We start from the raw sequence: 21653 nt of genomic DNA, 5'->3' as shown, positions 1-21653 counted from the left end.
ATAATAAATGAAAACTTCCTAATCTGGAGAAAGAATTTGCAAACAACATCCAGGAGGGGCACAGTACTCCTAACAGAGTTTATCACCATGATACATGATAACCAAGTGCTCGCAGTTGAACATAAGGGGGAAAAAAAATCCTTAGATGTGCATGTGAGAAAAACCAAGTGACCTACAGAGGAACTCCAGTCATCCAGTCAAACTCACAGCTGACCTTTCAGAGGAAGCACCACAGTCGAGTGATACATTCCAGATTCTAAAAGGGAATAAAATGTCAGTCCAGAACGTATCCTACAAAGCTCTCCTCTGTCTTTGAAAATGAAAAAAAAAAAAAATTCATCCACAGTAAAGAAAAACTCCATATATTCAAATAATCCAAACCTGCCCTACAGCTTATATTCAAAGATGTTCTAGTGAAAGAGAAAAAGAATCAAAGCAAAGGCAAAAGTGGAGAACATCCCACTAAAAGGCAAACAGAAGACTAAATGGAAGGGCAACCCATTACTAAAATGTCAGGAGGAGTTTGCCACCTATCCCATATTAATATTAAAAGTAAATGGCTTTAAAACATCAATCAAACTTCATAGATTGGAAGACTGCATCACAAAGCAAAACCCATCCATCTGCTGCTTACAGGAGATACATCTCACTAACAAAGATCAGAGGAAATTGAAAGTGAAATGATGAAAAAAGATACTGCAAGTGAATGGTAAGGAAAATTTTGCAGGGCTAGCCATTCTTGTAACAAATGACAGAGACATCAATATGAAAAACATTAAGAGATGAAGAAGGATACCATACAATGTACAAAGGATCCATTCACCAAGAAGAGGCCACAACAATAAATGTATATGCACCACATGCCAAGCCATCTGGCTGTGTGAAACAAACATTAATGGATTTAAAGGGAGAAACAGACTCCAATACAATCATAGTACGTGTCGTTAATACCACATTAACATCAATGGACAGATTAAAGAATTACTTGATTAATTAAAAAACAGAAACTCAGAAAGAAACAACACAACTCACCCAAACCTTAGAAAAAATGCACTTAGTTGATTTCTACTGAGCCTTTACTTCTAAAGAAGAGAATATACTTTTTTCCTTTTTTGGTCAGTGCATGGAACCATCTCCCAAATTGACCATTTTATAGGCCACAAAAAAAGTATCACCAAATTTTTAAAAATCAAATTTAACCATGCATCTTCTCAGATCATCATGGAGTGAGGCGAAAAACCAAGAAGCCAAAAAGCTTAGGAAAACTTGCAAACACATGGAGGCTGAATAATGTTACTAAATGAGCAAAGGGTTAGAGAGAAAATCAAAGGGGGATTTTTTAAAAAGCCTGACACAAATGAAGGCATCAACACAACATATCAAAACTTACAGGAAACAATCAAGGCAATGGAAAGAGCAATGTTCATCTCAGTGCTTGTGTTAAGAAACTAGAAAAGCATCAAGTAAGTCAGTTAATCTTACAATTGAAGAAAACAGAAAAACAACAGCAAAGCATTCTCAAGATAACTAGGAAAAAAAGAAATAATCAAAATAAGGGAGGTAATAAAACAAATACAGACCTATGGCAACCTGCATGATATAAGAAGGCAGAGATCCAAGGGCAGTCTCAGACAATGATTATTCAAGGATAGTGGCCAAACAGGATCCACATTTGGCCAGATATCACAACACAATCTTGCCTCTAGACAAGATTCATCCTTCAAACCTGGGTCTTTGTCATTACAACTGCCACATGCATCAGCCCATATCTATGTTTCCAATATAATTCTGTAACAAAATGTGCTATTTTGAGATTCTAAAAAAAGCTCTATTAGATAAATGTGTAAATGACCAAGATGGTATTTTAAACAAGTGTTGCACACTGAACATTTATTACCAACATTAAATCTGAAAGCAGCATTCACATTTCCCATCTCAAAACAAAGGCAGATTATATACAACTTGCAACTTAATTATTTTAGCAAAAAATAACCTCTGTGCTGAAATAAAGTGAAATTCCATGTTTATTCAACACTTGCTGAGACTCTCAAAGTAGGTTTCAACATCCATTGCCCTTTTACAATGTTTTGTATTCGTACTCTTGCCAATGCTTGTTTCATCCATTTTCTAAGCTCTGACAGACCATAATAATAGGTCTACGGTAGCTTGTCTATTCACATGCTTTTGTAGTTCTGAGGTACATGACTCTGCTAACAATTGACATCAGAAAAATGATTTTTCAGTCAATGCAGTAAGCTTGCTCATTTCTGTGAATATGCTAATTATTGAAACATGTATGCTTTCCACTGTGCTCAAAATGTTTGTGCATCAGTTTTAACACACATGTAATACATTCATGCTTTTCCCATGCAAATCCTGTTTAATAAAACACGACTGCTTGCAACAGGGTTTTCCACTTATTACATTCATGAGGTTCTTATCCTGTGTGGATTCTCTGATGTGGAATGACCTGTCTGGTAAGTAAAGGCTTTAAAATACACCTTACATTCATAAGGTTTCTCCCCTGAGTAAACCCTCTGATGTCTGATAAGATTTGACTTCTAAGTAAAAGCTTTTATTATTATTATATTTTTTTACAATCTTTACATAGTTATTTAGGGTAAAAAGGTTCAAGGGCTATAGGAAAGTGGGTAAGACTATTATTTCCATATTGGTTCCTTCATCTTTAAAGGAGGTATTAAGGGAGAAGGCCCGCCCAATTTCCCACTCTCCCCAGGTCCTGGATGTAGGGCATGCTCTGAGGTTCTTGCTCAAGTGGTTTTGATGGTTCACCAGTTATGAATCGCTGCCATTCTTGCCACTCCAAGCACTATGAGGTCTTTGAAGAATCCACTGGTTGACATAGTCCATCATAGAGTCTCCATTTGCCCAGTATTTCATTGCCAACATAGAGCCGAGATGGTTGATTGACTTGTTCTGTCCTCTGTCTTTTCATGGTTAGGGTTCCGAGTCCAGCATTTGATTGGGGAAATCCCAAAAGAAACTTTGTCTGAGGTGTTCTCCAACCAGATTCTTGTATGTACTTGTAAGTACAGGGCCCGGCGCAGTCCATTGCCCCAATCAGCTGGTGGTTGCAATTGCTGGGTTGGTTCTGTTTCCAGCATTGTCTTCTACTGGAACCAATGGGTGTTGCAGTCCAGCTGGGTTCTGTCCAACACATACTCGGCCCTCACATAAACCAGTGGGAGCTGCAGCCTAGTTGGAACGACCCGCAATAACCCTCACCAGGCCTGCCCCCTACCCTGGTTTGCCAGTATATGTAGCAGTAGTCCAGTCTGTCCAACATCCCATTCGGTTCTCGTACATGTCAATGGGTATTAAAGCTTTGTTCCCTCTAACCAGTTCCACTATGCAGCCCAAACAAATGCTGTTGGGTATCTGTCTAGCCACCCCAACCCCTGTCCTAGTTTTCGTGCCCTCCCGTGGAAGTGGTAACCCAAGAGGGAGGAGTCCACTATTTCAGTCCCAGGCCTCTCCCACTCCCGGATTGTGCACTCTCCAGGTAGTTCTGTGGTTTGACTTGACAGAAATAACCCCAGTACCAGCTACTGCAACCTGATGCTGTGGCTATGCCCAAACAACCCTCACCCACTCTAATTTTGTTTGCAACAGTAGGAATAATCAGCCCAGCCTGGATTTTCCCTGATCTAGTCCACATGAGGTCCACAGGTGTTGTAGCGCTGCTTAGTCTGGTCTGCCATCATCCCAGCTCACGCTCTCCAGTGGAAGTAGTTATCCAGCAAGGGAAGCCCTCATATTCTCCCTGCTGGCTCCACCCCCTCCCTTCCTGGTTCTCACACGTGCTGTTTGGGCACTGCAGTCACATCCTGAACAGGTAATCTCACCTTGGCATTCAGTATTGTGCATTAGTGCACGGATTTGCCAGTGGATGACATGAACTGCTTCAGCCTATTCTGCCCCTGACCCATGCAAAATGTTGAGTAAAAGCTTTTCCACAGTCACTACATTTGTAAGGTTTTTCACCTGTGTGCTTTCTCTGATGTCTAACAGGGTATGGATTACAAGAAAAGCCTTTTCCACACTCACTGCATTCATAAAGTTTTCCCCAGTGTGGATTCTGATGTGGTCTAATGCTTAACTTATTAGAAAAAGTTTTTCACACTCACTGCATTCATAAGGTTTTTACCCTGTGTGGAATCTCTGATGTGCAATGAGGTGTGGATTCCAAGGAAAGCCTTTTCCAACTCACTACATTAGCAAAGTTTTTCACCTGTGTGCTTTCTCTGATGTGCAATGAGGTATGACTTACGAAAAAAACCTTTTCCACACTCACTACATTTATAAGGTTTTTCCCCAGTATGGATCCTCTGATGTTGAACTAAACCTGATGGGTTGGTAAACGCTTTTCCACACTCACTGCATTCATAAGGTTTTTCCCCAGTGTGAATTCTCTGATGTTTTCTAATGGTTGACTTATCAGAAAATCTTTTTCCACATTCACTACATTCATAAGGTTTTTCCCCTGTGTGGATTCTCTGATGTGCAATGAGGCGTGACTTATCAGAAAATCTTTTTCCACACTCACTACATTCATAAGGTTTTTCCCCTGTGTGGACTCTCTGATGCCTAATGAACTTTAATTTATAAAAAAATGCTTTCCCACACTCACTACATTCATAAGGTATTTCCCCTGTGTGGATTATCTGATGTCTAATGAGCTGTGACCTATGAAAAAAACCTTTTCCACACTCACTACATTCATAATGCTTTTCCCCAGTGTGGATTCTCTGATGTGATTTAATGTTTGACTTACTAGAAAATCTTTTTCCACACTCACTACATTCATAAGGTTTTTCCCCTGTGTGGACTCTCTGATGTGATGTATAGGTTGACTTATAAGGAAAACCTTTCCCACACTCACTACATTTATAGGGTTTTTCCCCAGTGTGCATTCTCTGATGTTTATTGAGGTGTGTCTTACAATGAAAGCCTTTTCCACACTCACTGCATTCATAAGGTTTTTCACCTGTGTGGATTCTCTGATGTGATCTAAAGTTTGACTTCTCAGAAAACGTTTTTCCACACTCACTACATTCATAAGGTTTTTCCCCAGTGTGGATTCTCTGATGTCTCTTGAGTTGTGACTTATGAACAAAAGCTTTACCACACTCATTACATTCATAAGGTTTTTCCCCAGTGTGGATTCGCTGATGACTAATGAGCTGTGACTTACGAACAAAAGCTTTTCCACACTCACTACATTCATGAGACTTTTCACCACTGTGCTTTTTCTGGTGAAAAACCAAGTGTGACTGGCTGGTAAAAGCTTTACCACACTCATTACATTCATAAGGTTTTTCCCTAGTGTGGATACTCTGATGTCTAATGAGGTGCGACTTACAAGAAAAGCCTTTTCCACACTCACTACATCTATAAGGTTTTTCCCCGGTGTGGATTCTCTGATGATGTTTGATTAGATATGACTTATATGAAAAGGCTTTTCCACATTCACTACATTCATAAGGTTTCTCCCCAGTGTGGATTCTCTGATGCCTAATGAGAGATAATTGCTGGTGAAAGGCTTTTCCAGGCTCATTGCATTCATATGGATTCTCCATGCTTTGAAGGATCTGATATCTAATGAGTTCCAACTTCTGGTACATGTTTTCTTTACATTCACTGGACACACACAAATTTTCTCCTGTGTCAGTTCTCAGGTTGGTGCTAAGGCAAGATGTATAGTAGCCAACATGGTTTGCTTCTCCCACACTGACAGGTTGCTGATTACATGGGTCTTTGCTATAAACATGCTCACACATAAGGACTATCTTTTTCCCACTGAAAGTTTTCTCTTTCCCATTGTGTTCAACGGACTGCTGACAAATGCGGATCTTGTCAAGATGATTGAGATTTTTCTCACTCTCGAGGTTGTTCTCAGGGACATTAGAAGCATGCTCCTTTTCAAATGGCATTTCATCTGGCTTGCTGTGTGATAACAGGATTTAAAATGAACTATGATGTCATTTATCTCTGATCCCCTTCTGGGAGTTGCTTTCCCCCTACCCTCTTCCAAGTCCAACTGGTCAATTAACAAGTAAAAGTTTTTTCTACAACTGGTTTTCATTTTCTGTTTCAATACTAAGCTCAATAAAGGACCACTGAGCTTTCCTGGTAACATTTCATTGGTGCACAATATGGGACTTGAAAAAGAATTTTGGCTCTTATACAAGACGTATGAGGGTAGATTTAAGAAAGAGAAGACTCCGCATGGTTTGTACTGAACCCATGTAAATGACCTTAGGTACCACATGCCTCTGAAAAAACATGAACACACCCACCTGCCCACATACTCCCCAGCCACTGTCTAGCACCAGCTCAACCTCCAGATGGATTGTACTTGGATTGGCCACAGCACACAGCAATATGAAGTGGAATTGGGGAAAGACTAGACTGAGCCAGGCTGCAACACATGCTGGTGGAAAATGAGTTGAGGCAAGCCATGGCAGTCAGGGACATGTTGGTGCTGGACTCATGATCCCTGGATGCAGGAGATCCACTGGGGCTGTGATAGCCTTGTCTGGGCCCTTGGGCACAGCTGTATGATGAGCCCAGTTTATGAACCCCAACAGCTGTAGGTGTTGCCTGGCCTGAAAGCTTGGCTGGTCAGTGCAATGGGTCCTGGGTCTGTGAGTCCTGGGAGTAGATGGTGCTGCAGGCCTCAGGTCACCTGGCTAGGATACTTTATATGCCTGCATGGTGGTGCTAGCTCAGTGAGCACTGAGGGTGGGGCTCCACTGGGGCAGGATCGACTGGCTCAGGTCTTGTAAGGACCAGTACTCCTCAGTTGAAAAGGAGTATTTGACAACTGGCCTGGATCCACCTGGAGATGGAAGCCCATTAAGACCTGGAAAGCACATCAGGGCCATTCAAGAGAAACAAAGAGAGAACAGACTGAATAACTATCCCAGCCAAATGAAGATAGCAAATATCTGGGGGAAAGGAGAATCTAGGGTCAACCATGTCAGCCAATGAACATTGAAAGGGCTCCCTCTTGCTTGAGTCAGTGAGATGGACCTCATTTCAGAACCACCTGGACAGAAACCTTAGAGAGTGTGCCACATTGACACCTGGTTTGGTCTCAGAGTCCCAGTACCCATCCTTAAGTACTAGGACGGTTGGGAGGCCTGGTATAGCTTCTCTGAATATCATTTAACCCTGACCTAAAACAGGAAGGAAAAATAGAAAATTTGGAAATGATAACACCAATTTCTCTTTAATGATCTAACACACACACACACACTACACAGAAACCCAACTCATGAAAAAATTATGCAGTCACCTTACCCCCAGTCCCACCCACCTCATGATGTTGGAGGTGGGTGGAGCCTAGGCCTACCTTGTTCCCAACACATCTGCTCCCAGTATCCCCACCAGGAACAGTGAAGCCTTTTCAACCCAGGCAAGCCCAGGCCTAGCTTACCACATGGGCATAGTGGCTAGACCTAGGGTCCCAAGCATGGACTCCAATCTGGCTCGGGTCCTCCCAGGAACAGCAAGTGTACATGAGGACAGTAAAATGTGTAGTTTCTACTAAATACCAGTTGATCACATTCAGGAGGTGGATACAGAAACTGGATCTCAAAGTCATTCTTTTAAAATTATCTTTTTGGAGACAGAGAAGTTTTATTTGCAAAGTGCTGATGACCAGGGGAAGAGGAGGGAAGAGGAAAACACTTCTCGAGAGAAAACTAGGTGGTGGTGTGCTCCTTGAAATTAGGGACACCCAGTTAGTAACTCTTGATTGTTGTTCCAACCCTTGGTTACTGAAGCAGGATGTATAAGTGGAAAAGAGGACCCACTCCTCTGTTTTCTCCCAATTCCTGTGACTCCCATCCTTCCACCTGATTCCACACTCCTACTTCTCTATACAAGTTAAAAGAATCACTGAACTTTCCTGGTAACATTTGATTTGGCCCACAATATGGGACTTGAGAAAGACTACCGGCTCTTTCTCTTTTTTTTTTTAAAGATTTATTTAGGGGCCCGATTCGGTGGCGCAGAGGTTAAGGTCCTTATATTGCGCACCCCGGGATCCCATATAGGCACCGGTTCTAATCCCGGCACCTCCACTTCCCATCCAGCTCCCTGCCTGTGGCCCAGGAAAGCAGTCGAGGATGGCCCAAAGCTTTGGGACCCTGCACCCGCGTGGGAGACCCGGAAGAGGCTCCTGGCTTCGGATCGGCATAGCATCGGCCATTGCGCTCACTTGGGGAGTGAATCATTGGACGGAAGATCTTCCTCTCTGTCTCTCCTCTCTGTACATCTGCCTTTCCAATAAAAAAAATAAAATATATCTTTAAACAAGCTTTGTTTAGGACCCAGTGGCGTGGCTTAGCGGCTAAAGTCCTCGCCTTGTATACCCCGGGATCCCATATGGGCGCCAGTTCTAATCCCAGCAGCTCCACTTCCCATCCAGCTCCCTGCTTGTGGCCTGGGAAAGCAGTCCAGGACGGACATTTTAGACAGAGAGGAATATCTACCATCCGATGATTCACACTCCAACTGAGCGCAACAGCCGATGCTATCCCGATCCAAAGCTAGGAGCCAGGAACTTCTTCCAGGTATCCCACACGGGACCAGGGTCCCAAGGCTTTGGGCCGTATTCAACTGCCCTCCCAGGACACATGCAGGGAGTTAGATGGGAAGTGGAGCTGCTGGAGATTAGAACCGGTGCCCACATGGGATCCCGGCACATTCAAGGTGAGGACTTTAGCCGTGAGGCCATGACACCGGGCCCAAAGCCTGCCAGCTCTTGTACAAGAGTTGTGTGGCTGGACTTAGCAAAGAGAAGACTCCGTAAGGTTTGTAGTAAACCTGTGCAAATGACCCTTGGCACCCCACGCCTCGGCACAAACATGAACACACACACCCACCCATGTAACCTCCAGTCACTGTCTAGCTCCAGCCATACCTCCAGACTGATTGTACTTTACGAGGTGGTGGAGGGGTAGAGATAGGAAGTATAACTCTAGGTTTTAGAGGCTTTAATCACCAACTACCTATTTTCACTTTTGCTCGCACATCAATTTTCATTTTAGAAGCAAGTCTCTGGGTCCTTATATTGGGAAACTGTTGGAGGATTGATACAAGAGGCCAATTTTCTGCATGACTTGAAACTCCTTCAGTGGATCCTGTATCTCAACTACCTGACATGGGACCAAAGTTCTGGGCTCCTTCTTCATGCTTCATTGCAGGAGGGATCAGAGTCCAGGCTACCACCAAATATTCACTTTGGTTCGAGTTTTTATTGTGAAGATGCATTTATATTTATTGGAAATTCAGATTTACATAAAGAATGTGAGACACATAGGAAGATCTTCCATATGCTAATTCACTTCCCAAAAATACACAACTGCCAGAGCTGAGCTGCTTCACAGCCAAGAACTAGGAGCTTTTTCTGGGTCTCTCCTGCAGGTCTAGAGTCATAAGCATGTGGGGTGTCCTCAACAGCTTTCCCAGACCACAGGCTGCTGAGGTCCATGCAGTGGATGTGAAAGACATGAAGATTTGAAGAGAACTTCTCCATTGCAGACAAGGCCACAAGGAATTTCCTGCCGCATGGCAAGGCCCAGTGGATGTCTCTACAACCACCTGAAAAGCAGTTCCACCTCCCTTTGCATACACACTGGACAATTCCACAGAGATTTCTAAAATTAATTATTGTCTGCCACTGTGGAGTGGTTTTTATAATCAATGTGAGCTTGGAAGATGATGTTGCTGTTAACATCTTAGTAAAAGTGCCTTTTACTATTCCTGCTCCCTCAGCTGCGCCTCTGATCATATGAAAATCAAGGGTGTTAAGTCCCTACACCTAGCAGGAACCTATGCTTAGGGTAGTACTCCAACACTGACCATATGCTAATCAATGATGTTAAGTCCCTAGGTATAGCGAAAATCTATTCTTACCCTCTTTCCTTGATCTTTAAGTCCCTACTTTTTGATGCACTTCCTCCCTAAACTGAATCAAGACTAAGTTGGAGCATCAGAATAGTAATAGGAATGTGTTACTGATTGACATGTACCATCTATTGAGAACTTCCTCACCACAGGATTAGGACAGCTGATATCCTGCCTCAAGGTGGAATAATTGGTAGAACTATCCTTAGGAATGCCCCCTTCACCAGGTGTGAAAAGTAGGTTCTAGAGATTGTGAAGGCTTCTGTATAAAGATGACAGCTCTCTTGCCTTGTCCATTATGATCCTGAAACTGTAGTGGTCCATTTATTTGCTATGCCTACTCCAGGCGTCCTTCTCATGTTCTGAACTTCACTTTTCTGGACACCACCAATGGGCATAGAGGTGGATGTTAAGTGGGACTCCCAGGGCACAAACCAGTGTCCATATATGATCCCAGTGCATGCAAGGCAAAGGACAGCCACTAGGCTGTCATGCCACGCCCTCGGGTTTGATTTTTAGAAATGACTTATGTGGATGACCCCCTCTACACTTCATACATGAGTTCAGAAAAAGCCAGTTTCTTCAGATTTGTCACTCATGTGGCTTCCTATCTCTGAGAGCTGAACAGCCATAGAATGGCCCATGCAAATTTGAAGCTGTGTAGCAGCAGCTATTTCCTTCCTGGTTGAGAAACAACCAATGGGAAGTGTCTTACCCACAGGTTCCTGTCCAGACAAGGAATGCTCAGGGGACACTTCAAAATCTGAGACCCTCCTGAAAAATGTTGCTGTCTCCATTCAAGAGGCACACCATCTCCTGGCTCTCCCCCAAGAAAGGCTATTTGATTCCCTCTGCTTTCTACATTCACCTGGTCACTTTCCAAATAAAACTACTGCCTGCAAATGGAGAAAAAAAAAAGCAGAAAAAAGAATGAAATCCTATTTCTCAAGTCTCATTTTTGTACAATTTTCATTTCATGTTGTGTTTCAATTATGGCCAGAGCTAATCTTTGCGGCAATGCAGCTCTCATTTCAGTTTTTATATAATTTTTGTGATTAAACCTTACCTGAAGATTATTTCTTCATATTTTTGATTAGCTCCAAGCAGGGCATTCTTTCCATCAGGATCTGAAATGAGGAAAAGGGTAACAATATGTATGAATCACATCTAAATGTTTTTTTTTTCAAATCTTCAAGTGAAGTCAATGAAATGTGTTGCCATTCTAGATACAGCATATTTTAATGTTAGTAAAATGTGGACATTTGTGAGCATTATTAAATAGGCTTTACATCTCTCCTATTAATGCCTTAACATAATACCCATTTTTTTAAAGTAAAAATTTCAATTACGTGACATTGTGTATTTAACTTTAAAGTGAGATATGAGAGAAAACATGGTATAAAAATTTAAAATAAAGCTTGGGGTATCTTACATCCAGTGTCTCACCGGCTGTCCTTCTGGAAGAAACTCAAAGTAAAAATCAAATATAATTCCAGTCAACATTTACTGGAAGAAGTATCTGCTTCCCTGCTGACCTACCTGGAAGTCTATGCTTCAATGATTTCTCCACTGTCCATGGTGCTGACTCTTGCTCCAACCTGAAGATCACATCAGGCTTTGTCATGGAGTATTCTGTCAATGGAGAATGATGCAGATTTTCTGAAATCACCACTAGTCCTACCAACTACTACACTTTGTAAACTCCTCTTTCATTAGCAAACTATACAGAAGTGTTCTGCTTAGGCATGACAAAACTTCACTCACCTACAGACAGCAGATTGCTATAGGTCTCAAGCATCACCTCCCTGTACAGAGCCCTCTGAGAATTGTCCATTATCTGCCATTCTTCCTCGGTAAAGTCCACAGCCACATCTTCAAATGACACCCACACCTGTAACAGCACATGTCTCCTCAGTTCTGGATCATTCAATAGAAACACTGACAGTGCATTCTTTGTATATTTAATTTGCAACTTCTATGGATATATTTTAATTCATACAGCATCATAGTTAAGTGAAAATAACTTCTGCTGTATTACTTTTGCAATTACAACATTACAACAGAATATTCCTTATTCTCTTAAAGGTTGTGTTCTCTAATTATTCTCATTCTAATGAACTGTGGAAGGCATTGCTAGAATAGCTCTCCAAGTGGAAGACATGACTCGGTATGTCTGTTATTGCCATTGTGCTTTTCAACTAAATTACGATAACTAATCAAATTGACACTGAGCCAAAATATTAACACAGGACCTGTACTACTAAGCTGAGTTTAATTCTTCTGTGTGTGTTTAATTTGCATCTTCCAGGAATGCAGCTTAATTTATAATCTATATGGCAACATAAGGCAAAAACAAAAGAAAACATTTTGTCCTGTATCATGTTTGCAATTCTGAAGCTACAATTCTCTTATTATTCTGTATCAGATTGTTTTCTATAACAAGCATGAGTTCACTGTGCAATCTTTAGATACACATGAGCTAAATATCATGCTAGATTAGATAATTAAGATAAATGCTTACTATTGCACAAGATATCGAGAAAATTATTGAGTAGCCTACTAATGATTTCCTCATACATACTGAGATACTTAAAAATATTATAAAGCAATAATAAAATTCCATTTTCTTATTTCAAAGTGAAAAAAATAAAATACTGAATATATTTTTAAACTTTACTTGCATGAGTAAATGTTTCCTTCAGCTTATACTGGAATTAAATATACAGATGATCATATATATCAATGATACATCTATATATGTACATACTCAACAGTCAAAAAATATGGAATACATATACATGTAATTCTAGTGTATAAATATAAAACTATATATATGTTCTTTTTTCACTTTTGAATATGCACATTTTAAAACTTTCTACTTTCTTTTTGCTTTACTTTTTATGGAATAACAATTAAACTGAAGTTTTAATTTCTACATAGTAAACTACAGCTTAGGAGGAAAACAAATGATAGTCTCATACAGAACTATCTTCTTCTGATGATTAGTTGGCATCAGCCAGTCACAGCCTGCCAGCTGAACAGAAGATATACATATAAGACAAATGCCATGCTATAACAAACCTAATTCTTTTTTTTAATTTTAATTAATTTTATTGATTTTTAACATGAAAACAGCTCATGTAGCAGATATACATACATTTAACAGTATGATACTTCTTTTGAATGGTCCCTTTTCCCCTGTTACTCTCTTAAGCATTTGAAATAACATGTTTTAAATTCACATTGTACTCAAGATCTTAATTTTTCAGCAAGTGATTCAAAGAGTAGTAAAATGACCGATTTGATAGGTAAGCACTATAAATATAATGAAATGAAAAGATGTTTCCATCATACAATTTACAAACACATCATTTAAACTACAGTAGGATATCATCATTTACTGTGTGACAAAGATAGAGATCAAATGTAACAAATCATGTTTGCATCACTACCAATATCTACCATTGTTTCTTCCCCACCTTTATTGTTGCTGCTTGTGATTCTTTAAGCTACTCTACATAACAAAATATCATACTTGTATATCTGTATTTAGGATGTTTCTTTTTTTAAAGATTTATTTATTTTTATTACAAAGTTAGATATACAGAGAGGAGGAGAGACAGAGAAGAACATCTTCCTTTCTATGATTTACTCCCCAAGTGAGCACAACAGCTGGTGCTATGCCGATCCGAAGCCAGGAGCCAGTACCCTCTTCTGGGTCTCCCACATGGGTTCAGGGTTCCAAGGATTTGGGCCATCAATGACTGCTTTCCCAGGCCACAAGCAGGGAGCTGGTTGCGAAGTGGAGTTGCCGGAATTAGAACTGGCGCCCATATGGGATCCTAACACATTCAAGGCAAGGAATTTAGTTGCTAGTTCACTGTTCTGAGCCCAGCAATCTTAATTTTAAACCTTTAAGAAATTTGATACTATTTTTCACTTGTTGACTTAATCTATAACTCCATCAGCAATATATAAAAGTTCCCATGTTTTACTTTCTCACGAGCATTTGTTACCAATTTCTTCCAAATAATAATAGTCATTCTGACAGGGTGGAGATCTCATTGTGATTTTGATCTACATTTCCCAAATGCCTAAGTTTTGGGAACTGTCTACTGAGGTCCTTTGATCATTTCCTTACCGAACAGAGGATGCATGTGTTGTTAAGGTCACATGGAGCTTGAAAGATAAAAGTTGCCAAATTGAACAACACATGGAACTTCTGTGTCCCGATATCTGACAAATTATTAAGAATGAAATAGAGGGCCAGGTGTGGTGGCCTAGCCACCTTGCCTTAAACATTCTGGGATTCCATATGCCACCAGCTCTAATCCTGGCAGCTCCACTTCCCCCTTCCAGCTCCCTGCTTGTGGCCTGAGAAGGCAGTCGAGGACAGCCCAAAGCTTTGGAAACCTGCGCCCATGTGGGTGACTCAGAAAGAACTTCCTGGTTCCTGGCTTCAGATTGGCACAAAACTGGCAGTTGTGTTCACTTAGGGAGTGAATTATCGGATGGAAGATCTTCCGCACTGTCTCTCCTCTCTGTATATCTGACTTTGCAATAAAAACAAATCTTTAAAAAGAAAAAAAGAGTGATACGGAAACCCTAATAATACAAAAAGCTCATAATACAAGTACAATCTCTCTAGAAAAAAACAAAAAAAACAAAAACCTAATATTTCCTAATGGAACATAACTTCTGTTTAGATTTGGAATTTTTTGCTTCCCTGTTTTAGAATCATTTATTTATTTGAAAACCAGATATAGAGAAATTGGAAAAGGAGCCTGGCACAATAGCCTAGGGGTGAAAGCCCTCACATTGCATGCACTGGGATGCCATACAGGTGTCAGTGTGTGTTCTGGCTAATCCACTTCCTATCCAGCACACTGCCTGTGGTGTGGGAATGTGGTAAAGGACAGCCCAAAGCCTTGGGATCCTGAACCTGTGTGGTGAGTCCAGAAGAACCTCCAGGCTTCTGATCAGCCCAGCTCCTTCCATTGCAACTCTTTGGGAGTGAGAGCAGATGGCGAATCTTTGTTTCTCCTTATTTCTGTATATCTGCTTTAATATATATATATATATATATGTGTGTGTGAATTTTCTTTGTTTATTACAGATGATATTTACATAAATGATCAGGGTGGGAAGGTTCTAGGGTTAGGGAAAACTTGATATGCCCATTGTTTCCAAAATTTCAATTTCTTCTTCCTATGGAACTGGTTCATATTCTGGTTGGTTATTTCCCATCTAGCTCCCTGCTTGTGGAAACATTCATAGTTCTTAAAAGGAAAACAAAATCAATAAACCTTTTACCACATTAATCAAAAAGCAGGCTCAAGTACATAACATCAAAAAGTAGAGGGACAAATTAAAATTGCTATCACAGTAGTAGAGTGGATCAGGGCTGTCGAGACAAAGTGGGTTCTTTCACTGCTTGTCAGATGAAAGTCGGAGCTGCTGCATTTCTTTTTCTTTCTTATTTTTTTATAAACATTTCTTTTATTGGAAAGCATTATATATTAAAAAAAGAAGAAGGAGGAGGAGACACAAAGAAGATGATCTTCCATCTGCTAATTCACTCCCTAAGTGGTCACAATGGCCGGAGCTGAGCAGATCTGAAGCCAGGAACCCAGAGCTTCTTCCGGGTCTCCCACACAGGTGCAGGGTCCCATGTGTTTGGGTCATCCTCCATTGCTTTCCCATGCCACAATCAGGGAGCTGGATGAGAAGTGGGGCTGCTGGGATTAGAACCAGCACCGATACAGAATCTCAACATGTGCAAAGCATGGACTTTACCCACTAGGTTATCATGCCAGACCCTGTTGCTTTATTTCTGATCCAGCTCCATTCTAGTGCATGTGGCAAGGCAGAGGATGTTCCAAGTGCTTGATTCCCTGTACTGATAGGGGAGAACTGGGAAGAAGCTTCAATCTGGTCCTGCTTTAACCACCGTGGTTACTTGGCCATCCTCGACTGCTTACTCAGGCCACAAGCAGGGAGCTGGATGGGACATGGGGCTGACAAGATTAGAACTGGTGCTCATATGGGATCCAGCGTGTTCAAAGTGAGGACTTTAGCTACTAGGCCACCGCACCAGGTCTGATAAAGTAAGTCTTTACTAGAAAAAAAAGGATGCACAATGGATCACTAGGGATGGTCAACAGCAGTTATAAGCAAATAAATAGTAAAAAAATACTTAATTTCTGGATACTTAACATTAGGCTACAAACTGAATGAGAAAGACATCAAAAAACTTGACAAAATCAACAGGCAGTTAACAATAAATCTGGAATAAATCTCTTCAAACTAAAGGTCAACATTAGGTGTCTTCACTGCTAGATTCCACAAAATTTTTAGAATTACGGTAAAAAACTAAAACGAAGAAAACCATTCCAAAATTATACTGAGCCTAATAGTAGGAAGATCTTCAACTATGTCTGACTGTTTAAAATAGGATTTAAAAAGATGGAATTGCTCAGTAAAAATGTAATTTCCATTCCTGTATAATTAGTTCTCTACATATTTACTTAATGCTCCTTCTGAAATATTTGCTCATAGTCCAGAAATCTAGTTTAAAATCATTAAAAAGTCATAGACCGACATACCTGATAAAATAGATGTAAAAATCTTATCATAGGGCCCAGGGCAGTGGCCTTGTGGCTAAAGTCCTCATTTGGATGCCCTTGGATCCCATGTGGTCACCGGTACTAACCCCAACAGCCCACGCTTCCTCACTTGGGGAGGAAACCATCAGGCCTAAAATTTTCCTCTAAGATTCTCCTCTCTATATATCTGATTTTGCAATAAATAAAATCTTAATAAAAGCATTACTTTAGCACACGTAAAATAAATGAAACATCACATCAATAAGCGCACATGTACTAGCCAAGGAGCATCTAACTAGAGAAGGTAGAAAATGGGCCAATAAATGAAAAATCAATAAACCAAATATTTCACAAACAGGATGAAGGACAAACATCATTGAAATCACCTTACAGAAAGCACTCAAGGGGGCCCGGCAGCATGGCCTGGTGGCTAAAGTCCTTGGCTTGAAAGTGCTGGGATCCCATCATATGGGCACTGGTTCTAATCCTGGCAGTCCCACTTCCCATCCAGCTCCCTGCCTGTGGCCCGGGAAAGCAGTCGAGGATGGGACCCAAAGCTTTGGGACCCTGCACCCGTGTGGGATACCCGGAGGAAGTTCCTGGATCCTGGCTTCGGATCGACATAGCATCGGCCGTTCACTTGGGGAGTGAATCATCGGACGGAAGATCTTTCTCTCTGTCTCTCCTCCGCTCTGTATATCTGGCTTTGTAATAAAAATAAATAAATCTCTTTAAAAAAAAAAAAAGAAAGCACTCAATGATTTCTACATTTATTTTGCAATAACATATATGTAAGTTGAGGAAATCTACAAATATATAAATATATTCAAATCTACCTGAGTTCAGGTACACAGAAATAGGTCTCAATAAAAAAAAAAAAATCTATAGATAACAAACCTATAGCCATCACACAACTGAATGCCAAAAAACTGAAAGCATTTCCTCTAAGATATGCAACCCAATTTGAATGACTACTTTTTATTGTTATGTAATTTAATATCCACCCACATAAGGCAGACAAGGTAAGGAAGTAAAAGGCACAGAAATAAAAATATACTAAATTAGTATACTAAAAAAGATACTAAATTAGCTTTGATTCTAGATTATTGGTTTCCCCTGGTGTTACTAACAGTGAAGCCTAATGAATGCCAAGAGACTGCATGCAGTCATTAAAAACAACAAATTCTTATTTGTTACAAAATAGATGAACATGGATGTAGTGAAATAAAATAAGGCAAATGTAGAGAAAACTATATATAAATTATCATATATAAATGTTCAAACAAAATAGCTGCAAACGTAGAAATGTGATTGCTGCGGGTTGGTAAGAGTGAAGACCAGGGATAGGAAGGAGGTAGAAAGGTAGCAAAGAGAGACAGAAGGAACAAGATCCAGTGTTCCATCCCAGTGCGTGGTGACTACAGTTCACAATGATAAGGCAAGGGGAACGGAGGACCCTGTGTGCCGTAAAAAAAAAAAAAAAAAAAAACATGAAAAGCCTGGGCACCTGATTTACTCAGCTGATGCTCTGCATATGCTTAAATACAACACTGTACCATGTGATAATATTCAAGTACATGTTGATCAAAATTCACTAGATTTTTTAAAAACTCAGAATCATCCCTTCACACTAAAACGATCCATTTAGAAGACATTAAACACCCCAGCCCTAGGCAGCTGCCTTGTTTGCATTGTACTTAGGTAAGTGTTACACAGGTGGGAGAAAGGCAGCTAAGAGCTGGTGGGCATCCTGGGCCTCGTTAATGCCAAATATGTGTTAACTATACCAGTGTGTCAGCATAGTTGCATATTCTTTTTCTCCTTTTCTTTAGTGTTTTGTTTGGTTTGGGTTGTTTTTGTTTTTTGTTTTTTACGATATGTGGGAAGGACCTCAGGGCTGTGTTAATGGAGCTGCCACAGCATGGGGGCTGCTGGAGGTACCTGAGTCAGCTTGGACTCCATACTTGGAGCACTAGCAACAGCCATTCATGCCAAGTGCTGAATGAATCCTGGGATTTGGGGCAGCCAGATCACCAACCGGCACCAGGCTTCACCTGCTGGCTTCACCCAGGGGCGAGCTTTAGAGTCTTGGGGTGTGGAATTGTTACCTAGAGACATTCATGGAAAAGGCCACTGTACATGGAGGTAATGAATGAATCCTGAGGGACTCCCAGTGACAGGGCCACTGCACTTGCAGGAAAATGAGGAGACTGAGATATGGTGGTTTGGAGGGGAGAGACCAGAAGCACTGTATGGGTGAGACTGATACACCAGCCCATATGGGAGTCCTGAGTAGGGATTCTTAGTAAGGAATATTGCTGACCACCACATGCTAGTCCATGCAAAGTTAGGACTGGGGATCTGTCTAACAAGGCTAGATCCCACTGCCTGGCTGAATGTCTGGGATGGGTCATATTAAACAGGGCCATGACATCAGCATGTGAGAGAACCAGGCACAGGGGTAGATTCTGTGGGGGATATGTTAGCCTAAACCTGTGGAAATGCAAGTCCCACTGCTTAGATCAAGACCTGGGAGGGTGATGGGTTGAGCTAGGTGTGACCATAGAACCTGTCATCACTTGCGGGTACAGACACTGAGAATAATTCGGGGGGTCCAGGCTGCAGCACCAGCATATGCATCCTAAAATAGGGTGTGAAGCAGGCCGGGCCACAACTTTCATAAGCTCACACAACGCCAAGATGGAGGGGCAGGCTATGCTGGACAAGGGCCTAGCACCCACTGACATGAGTGAGATCTGGGTTTGGGAGTGGGCAGAGTGGGAGAACTTGGGAAACTCTCCTGCTGGGTCATAGAGCTCCAGATGGTGAGCACATGACCCAGGTCTGGGGGTCTGGCAAGGTGGGCAAGTTAGCTCCACCTGTTGGCAAATGTGTGTGTTGGTTGTGCAAGGGGGCAGACCAGGCAGGGCCAAAAAATTTTACCTCAACAAGTGAAGGAACCAGGCCAGATCACAGGTCATTCCAGGCTAGGCTGTCACACCTACCAGTTTTCATGGGCCAGGGATAGGTATAGACCGAGCAGGTCTAGGTTACAGTACCCACCAGCAAGAGTTGGGACTGGGGGCAGGCTGGGTCTGGCCTGGCTCCAGCATTTGAATTCAAAGGCCAAGACAGGTGAGGGACTATGCCAAGCTGGGTCAAAGAAACCACTGTCACAAGCAACATCTATGGCTGGGAACAGGCCTGGCTGCCCTGACTAGGTTGTGGTTCCTACTGGTAAGTGTGAGGGCCAGAGTAGGGGCTGTTATCTGGTCTGGACATGGCTGCAGTCTCTTGCCACAAGTGTGGACTAGGTCTGGTGTGTGCCAGACTGAGCTAGACTCCAGCACCCACTGGTGCACATGAGAACAAGGCTTAATGTAGGATGGACTAGGCTACATTTCTCCCTGCTGAGCTATGTATGAGCTGTGTCTGGGACCATCCTGGGCTGGGCTGTAATACCCAACAGAAAAAACCAGAATGGGTTGAGGACCAATCAGGAAAGGCCACTGCTCCTGCTAAGACAGGAGATGGATGAAGTAGGGCTGGACCATGGACCCACTGATCTGCTACTGCAATAAGTTCTCATGGATGAGCTTATGGAATTCCTCTGTTGGGACACAGTCCCTGCAGGTGAGAGCAAGAACTACGACAGGGAACAGCCTGGACCAGGCAGGGTATTTGTATGCAAGGGCATACCTTTGACTCAGGTCTGGGTCAAACCAGCCTGGGCCAGTTCATATCACCCACTGGCAAATCTGAGAACCAGAATGGTATGTGGATTATGCCAATTTGGGCCACAACACCACACAATTCACACTAGGGATGGGACTGGTGGTTGGTTGGACTGGCTAGGCTGTAGGCCCCACCTATGCGAGCTTGAACTAGGGTCAAGCTGGGCAAAGCCAGGCTGTAGCACTCAATGGCAAATGCCAAGGTGAACTATGCTATGCCAGACTGGGCCACAGCACATAACCATCACAAGTGAGACCCATGGGAAAGCAGGGGAACCCAGTAGGGGGTCTGCAGGGAGCTCCCCCATTGAGCCACTACTCCCACTGGTGAATGTGAGAGCTGGTATTTGGGCAGACCAGTCTGGGCAGGGCTATAACATCTGTTGGTCTGCAAGTTGAATGTAACAGGGAAAATCCAAGGTGGGCAGACTGTACCTACTGGTACGTGCATAGGTAGGAGTGGGTGAGGGTTGGGCTGGATGGGCTTTGCCACAGCATCACTAGCAGATGATGGCTCTGGCGTAAGGGTTGGGGCAAACTCTTCCAAGTTAAACTGCAGAAACTCCTGAAGAGTGCAAGATCCAGGAATGGGAGAGAGCCCATAAGGGAAATAGTGAGCACCTCTCTGATAGACTGCAACACTCATTGCTTTGTATAGAAGAGAGGGCTGAAGACAGATCTGATCCAGCAAAATCAACCACCAACATGTGCTTAAGCTGGTTGGGGTGAAGGAATGTGCTGGACCCTCTATTGGCATGCACACAAAAAATCAGGTCAGGCCATCAGGATCGCTCCAGAAACCCCCCAAAACAAACAAACAAACAAATAAACAAACAAAAACCCCAGAATAGATAGAGAACAACAAGGAAAGCTTAGAAACAGGAAATGGGCAGTGGGGATGCACTTATAACTCACTGGGTAGGACATAAAGATTAGTTACTCCTCACTAGGGTTTTGAAGATTTGTCTGCACACCCCTCCTAAAACTGTTCACCTAAACTGTTGACATATGTCTTGTTAGAGTTATCGAGTTAGACTACCCGAAAAACAGCCAGGTTCTGCAAAATCATGCTTCAACGCTATAAACTGCTAAATACTAAAATTAAAATATATGAGACAGCTGAATAGTAATCTATAGCCATTTTATGGTGTATAGAACCCAGGTGTATATAAACTAATAATTGAAATGTCAATGTTGAAGTCATAGGATGTGGTTCAGAACTTGCACTCTTTTCTTTTCTCTCTCTCTCTCTCTCTCTCTCTCTCTTTTAACATGCTGGTTACACAATACATGTCAACTCATTCCATTATGTTATAAATTGTTACTGATGTAATATCGGGGCTTTTAATTGATTGGGATGATACTCTGTCAGCTC

General features: G+C 41.9%; 1 protein-coding gene across 2 annotated transcripts; it reads right to left on the bottom strand.

Annotated features, from left to right (window-relative positions):
* Positions 1 to 2173: 2173 nt before the first annotated feature.
* On the bottom strand, positions 2174 to 5702 carry LOC121166050 (zinc finger protein 420-like). 2 transcript variants are annotated; one of them, XM_040995082.1, is made up of 3 exons: positions 4249 to 5702; positions 3947 to 4085; positions 2174 to 2561 (listed from the first exon to the last, which is right to left on the bottom strand). In XM_040995082.1, the coding sequence occupies exons 1-3, from the start codon at positions 5643 to 5645 to the stop codon at positions 2427 to 2429; spliced, it is 1671 nt and encodes a 556-aa protein (XP_040851016.1). In that variant the 5' UTR covers positions 5646 to 5702; the 3' UTR covers positions 2174 to 2426. The 2 variants fall into 2 exon arrangements, with proteins under 2 accessions (XP_040851016.1, XP_040851017.1); XM_040995083.1 differs by having other exon boundaries at positions 3947 to 4005; positions 4253 to 5702.
* Positions 5703 to 21653: the final 15951 nt, after the last annotated feature.

The sequence above is a fragment of the Ochotona curzoniae genome, unplaced genomic scaffold (assembly GCF_017591425.1).
Source record: "Ochotona curzoniae isolate NIBS_2020 unplaced genomic scaffold, NIBS_Ocur_1.0 contig_908, whole genome shotgun sequence".
Classification (NCBI taxonomy): Eukaryota; Metazoa; Chordata; class Mammalia; order Lagomorpha; family Ochotonidae; genus Ochotona; species Ochotona curzoniae.
Note: the sequence above shows the minus strand (reverse complement) of the source record. Positions and strands in the feature narration are given on the sequence as shown.